The sequence below is a fragment of the Lipotes vexillifer genome, unplaced genomic scaffold (genome assembly GCF_000442215.2).
Source record: "Lipotes vexillifer unplaced genomic scaffold, Lipotes_vexillifer_v1.1 scaffold591, whole genome shotgun sequence".
NCBI lineage: Eukaryota > Metazoa > Chordata > Mammalia > Artiodactyla > Lipotidae > Lipotes > Lipotes vexillifer.
The window spans coordinates 5412086-5416002 of NW_006791954.1; the positions used below are offsets into that span (position 1 = coordinate 5412086).

A 3917-nucleotide genomic window follows, 5' to 3' on the forward strand; every position below is an offset into this window, starting at 1 on the left:
CATCCCCTCTGCCCCCCTCCTTCATTATTTAACGTTCACAACCCATCCCACATCTAGTTACCATAGGAACAAATCCATTTCAGTAAGGCCCAGACAGGTCAAGTGACTTTCCCAAGGACACACAGCCAGTAAAGGGATCAAGCTGGGACTCAGTCCCAGTTGTTTCCAGCTCCTAGGCCAGTGCCCATTCGCCTCTCAGCCCCTGGTCAGGTGAAGGGAAGGCTTCAGCCCCGACTTGGAGAAGCCTCAAATCAGATGGCCACCCATGGGACAAAATTTGAAGGCAAAGGGGGCAGCTCCTTCCCAGAACAACTCTTAGCCCAGCCGGCCCGAGAGCAGGGGCTTCTCCAGGGTGGTACGGCCACAGAACCAGCTGCAGGGGGCTGTCTGGCTGCTGAAAGGTGAGGGCAGGTGGGGACTTCCCTGGTGGCGCAGTGGTTAAGAATCCGCTTGCCAACGCACGGGACACGGGTTCAAGCCCTGGTTGGGGAACTAAGATCCCACATGCCGCAGAGCAACTAAGCCCATGTGCCACAACTACTGAGCCTGCACTCTAGAGCCCACGAGCCACAACTACTGAGCCCATGCACCACAACTACTGAAGCCCATGCACCTAGAGCCCGTGCTCCTCAACAAGAGAAGCCACCGCAATGAGAAGCCCACACACCGCAACAAAGAGTAGACCCCACTCGCCGCAAGGAGAGAAAGCCTGCGCGGCAACAAAGACCCAACACAGCCAAAAAATATATATTTTTTTAAAAAGGTGAGGGCAGGTGAAGGGGAAGCTCCTGGTCGGCGTACCCCAGATCTGAGGTCTCCTCTGGAGTCACTTCATAATTCCTTCAACATAGAAAAGGGCCTTCACTGTCCCGAGGCAACGGGAAGCTGAAAGTGCGAAATCCCTGGGACTCCATCATGCAGAAAAATCCCAGGGAGAAATGATACACCCAGAACGTGTGCACAGAGGAAAGGTGTTGAGTGGAAGGGGCCGAGGACCAATGGGGAAGGAGGAGGGGCACCCCGGGGGGGAGGGGTGGGGGAGGGAGGTCAGAGCGGGGGTGTGGGGTGAACCCCCTCCCACTACCAGAAAGGCTGCTGCCTACCAGGTAGGCAAGAGTGAGTGCAGGGCAGGCAAATGTCTGGGGCCCAGAGTGCACCTTTCCATAAAAAACACAGGGTCTGAGATAATCCTCCTTATAGACGTTCTGAGCTCCTCAGCCAGGGTCTCCTGGAAATCAGGAAGTGCCTCCTATGGTGGAGATGGGGGACATCACCAGAAGATCCCCACAGAACCCCCCACCCGTACCCCCAGGCACAGGAAAGGACTGCGGATAGACACAGATCGCACAGAGGTAAAAGGCAGGCAGCCAGGGGGCCTCACCAGAGGTAGAGTGTGCGTGTAGCGGGTGACAGAGCCAGTGGACGCCGGGGCTTGCTGGCGGAGGGTCTTCACCTCCTCCTGGGCCTCAGTCAGCATGCTCCCACACTCAGAGTACTCCCGTAGGTCCTGCAGCTGGGAACCCGCCCACATGCTCTGCTGGGACGCAGGCACACCCAGCCCAGACGCCTTGCCCACTCTCTCCCCAGGGGGCGGGGAAGCCTGGGCAAAGAGGCAAGAGGCCCAGACTCTAGACCCCCATAATGATATGCAGGGTGATCCCCGGACTCCACTCCACTCAGACCCCAAATGAACTGCCACCTGCCAGGCCCTGTGCCAGAGCCTGAGGGTATGGAAAGGACAGACCCAGTCCCTGCTGCAAGGAGCTTGTCCTCTCAGGAGAGCCAGGCAGCTGCCCAAGGGTCCCAGGTCCCCCAGGAGCTCAGAGTAGCCTCACCTCATCCTGGAGCTGCATCTGGATTTCTTTCTCCGAAGCCAGCTGCTGCTGCAACTTCTCAGCCTCAGCCCCATACTGGAAGGACCCAAGACCAGTGAACTTCACCCCAGACCTCCCCGCTCCCGCGCACACCCTGCTTCTGGCAAGTCTTCCCAGGCTCATCAGTGAGTCTCTGGCAGCTCTTTAAAAAAGAAGTCACATGGAATAAGGCCAAAGAACGTGGGGAGTCACGTGGCCTGTTTCCTGGAACACCCTGTGTCTCTCTTTGGGCTCGGTCCCCAACTTGGGATGAGGGGACAGCATGAGGCGCTCTCTGATGTCTCCTCCAACACTGACTCTGACACAGAGAGGGGCCTTGGGCCTCTGAGCTCCATGGGGTGGGGGCAGGGAGAAGGAGGTGTGGGTCCCATGCGGCCATGACAGGAGCAAGGAGCCCCGCACACACCCCGACGCACCGCCTGGCAGCACTGCTGCAGCTTCATGACCTGGGCCCGCAGCTGGGCAGCCTCCCTCTGCTGCTGTTCATAGTTCTGCATCCTGAGTGCCAGCACCTCCGACAGCTCGGCCATCTGCTGGCTGGCCTCCGCTGGGGAGGAGTGAGGAGAGGTCAGCCCTGGTTCCCTGGGCCCTCAGTCTCCCAGGTGCCTCTGTCCACCTGCACCCCTCAGCTCGCGCCAAGTACCCGAGGTTCCACAGGGCTTAGTATCCCTCACTCGGGTCTTCTTTTCAATAAACATTTACTGACTGACACAGAGCAGGGTGTTGGACAAGCAGTCAGCAAGACCTGGCCTCAGCCCACACTGAGCTCAAGACTAGTGTGGAGACTGCGGGAAAAAGAAATCACAATAGTGCATATTATGGACTAGGATGCAGCAAGCGTAAAGGGTGCATCGGGGGTCACAGCTGCCGCACCCAGGCCAGCCTGGCGAGGTCTGAGATGCTAGGACCTCCCCGGGGAAATGGGGCTCGCCCAGCAGAAGGGAAGACAGGGCCCAGGCAGGGTGTGGAGAGGCCCAGAGGACACCAGGAGGGAGTGGCTGGGGCAGCTGGCAGGGTCCAGATCACTAGGGCTGGGGTAGGGAGGGTGGGGCTTATCCTTTGGCCAAAGGGGAGTTATTTGGGTGTTTTAGGCAGGGGAGTGACATAGATTTGGTTTTAGAAAACTCCTTTGCGCTGTGTGCAGAAGGGCCTGGAAGGGTAGGAGTGGAGGCAGAGAGACCAGTTAAGAGTTGGCCTGGGCTAGAGGCAGCTGGGGTGGGAAAAGGAAAGAGACGTGAGCCTTTCCTAGGACGTAGAAGCAACAGAATGTGGGGACCGGCTCCTACTCCGGGGGCCTGGGACCAGGGGAGACCATTCAGGGAACCCAGGGGGAAGGAAGGCCAGGTTTGGGGTGAGCAGAACAGCACGAGTTCATCTGTTGCCACCCTGAGTATGCATCTCCCCAGCTAGGCCTGAGCTCCTCAGGGACAAAAGCTGTGCCTCACTCATCTTCAGGACCACACAGTGCCAGGCACAGCCTCTGCCTAATAATGCAGTGCCTGAGGAGGGAGGGGGGGCCTGGTCTCTGGCAGTTCATGGCTCCCTCCATTCCTCGCTCCCAGCCCCCTCCCTCCCCCTTCTCAAATAACAAAAGGAGACAAGCTTAGAGGAGCCCCATAGCATCCATACAGCTCTTTACGGTTTGCACAAAGCAGTTCCTCAGCTGTATCCCCTGGAGAGGTCAGCAGGGCCAAGATTATTAACCCCCATTCTAAAGATGAAGTTTCAGAGAGGCTAAGGAACTTGTCCAAGCTAACACAGCAGGAGGTGTCAGAGCTGTGACATGAACTCAAGGCTCCAGACTCCAAATCCCGGGTGCTTGTCTCTGCTCCTCTGGACAGCGCCCCCTACCCCCAGTTACAAGTTCACGTACAAAACTGCTCCACACAATCCAGGATGAACATCTGTCCCTCCTCCTCAAGGTCATCGAGTTGAGAGACCTGGAGAGGGGGAGAGAGGAAGGGGCAGGGGCGTCAACACCCCCTGCCCACGGGCACGCCCTCCCCCCCCCCCCCCCCCCCCCCCCCCCCCCCCCCCCCCCCC

General features: G+C 58.7%; 1 protein-coding gene across 1 annotated transcript in view; it reads right to left on the bottom strand.

The window, feature by feature from the left end:
- Nucleotides 1–3917, bottom strand: part of HAP1 (huntingtin associated protein 1) — a 7381-nt gene that overhangs the window by 757 nt on the left and 2707 nt on the right. The window contains 6 exon segments of the mRNA XM_007465241.1: nt 802–840; nt 1158–1249; nt 1382–1513; nt 1836–1910; nt 2291–2421; nt 3748–3814. Of these exon segments, the coding sequence (XP_007465303.1) occupies nt 802–840; nt 1158–1249; nt 1382–1513; nt 1836–1910; nt 2291–2421; nt 3748–3814 (536 nt within the window).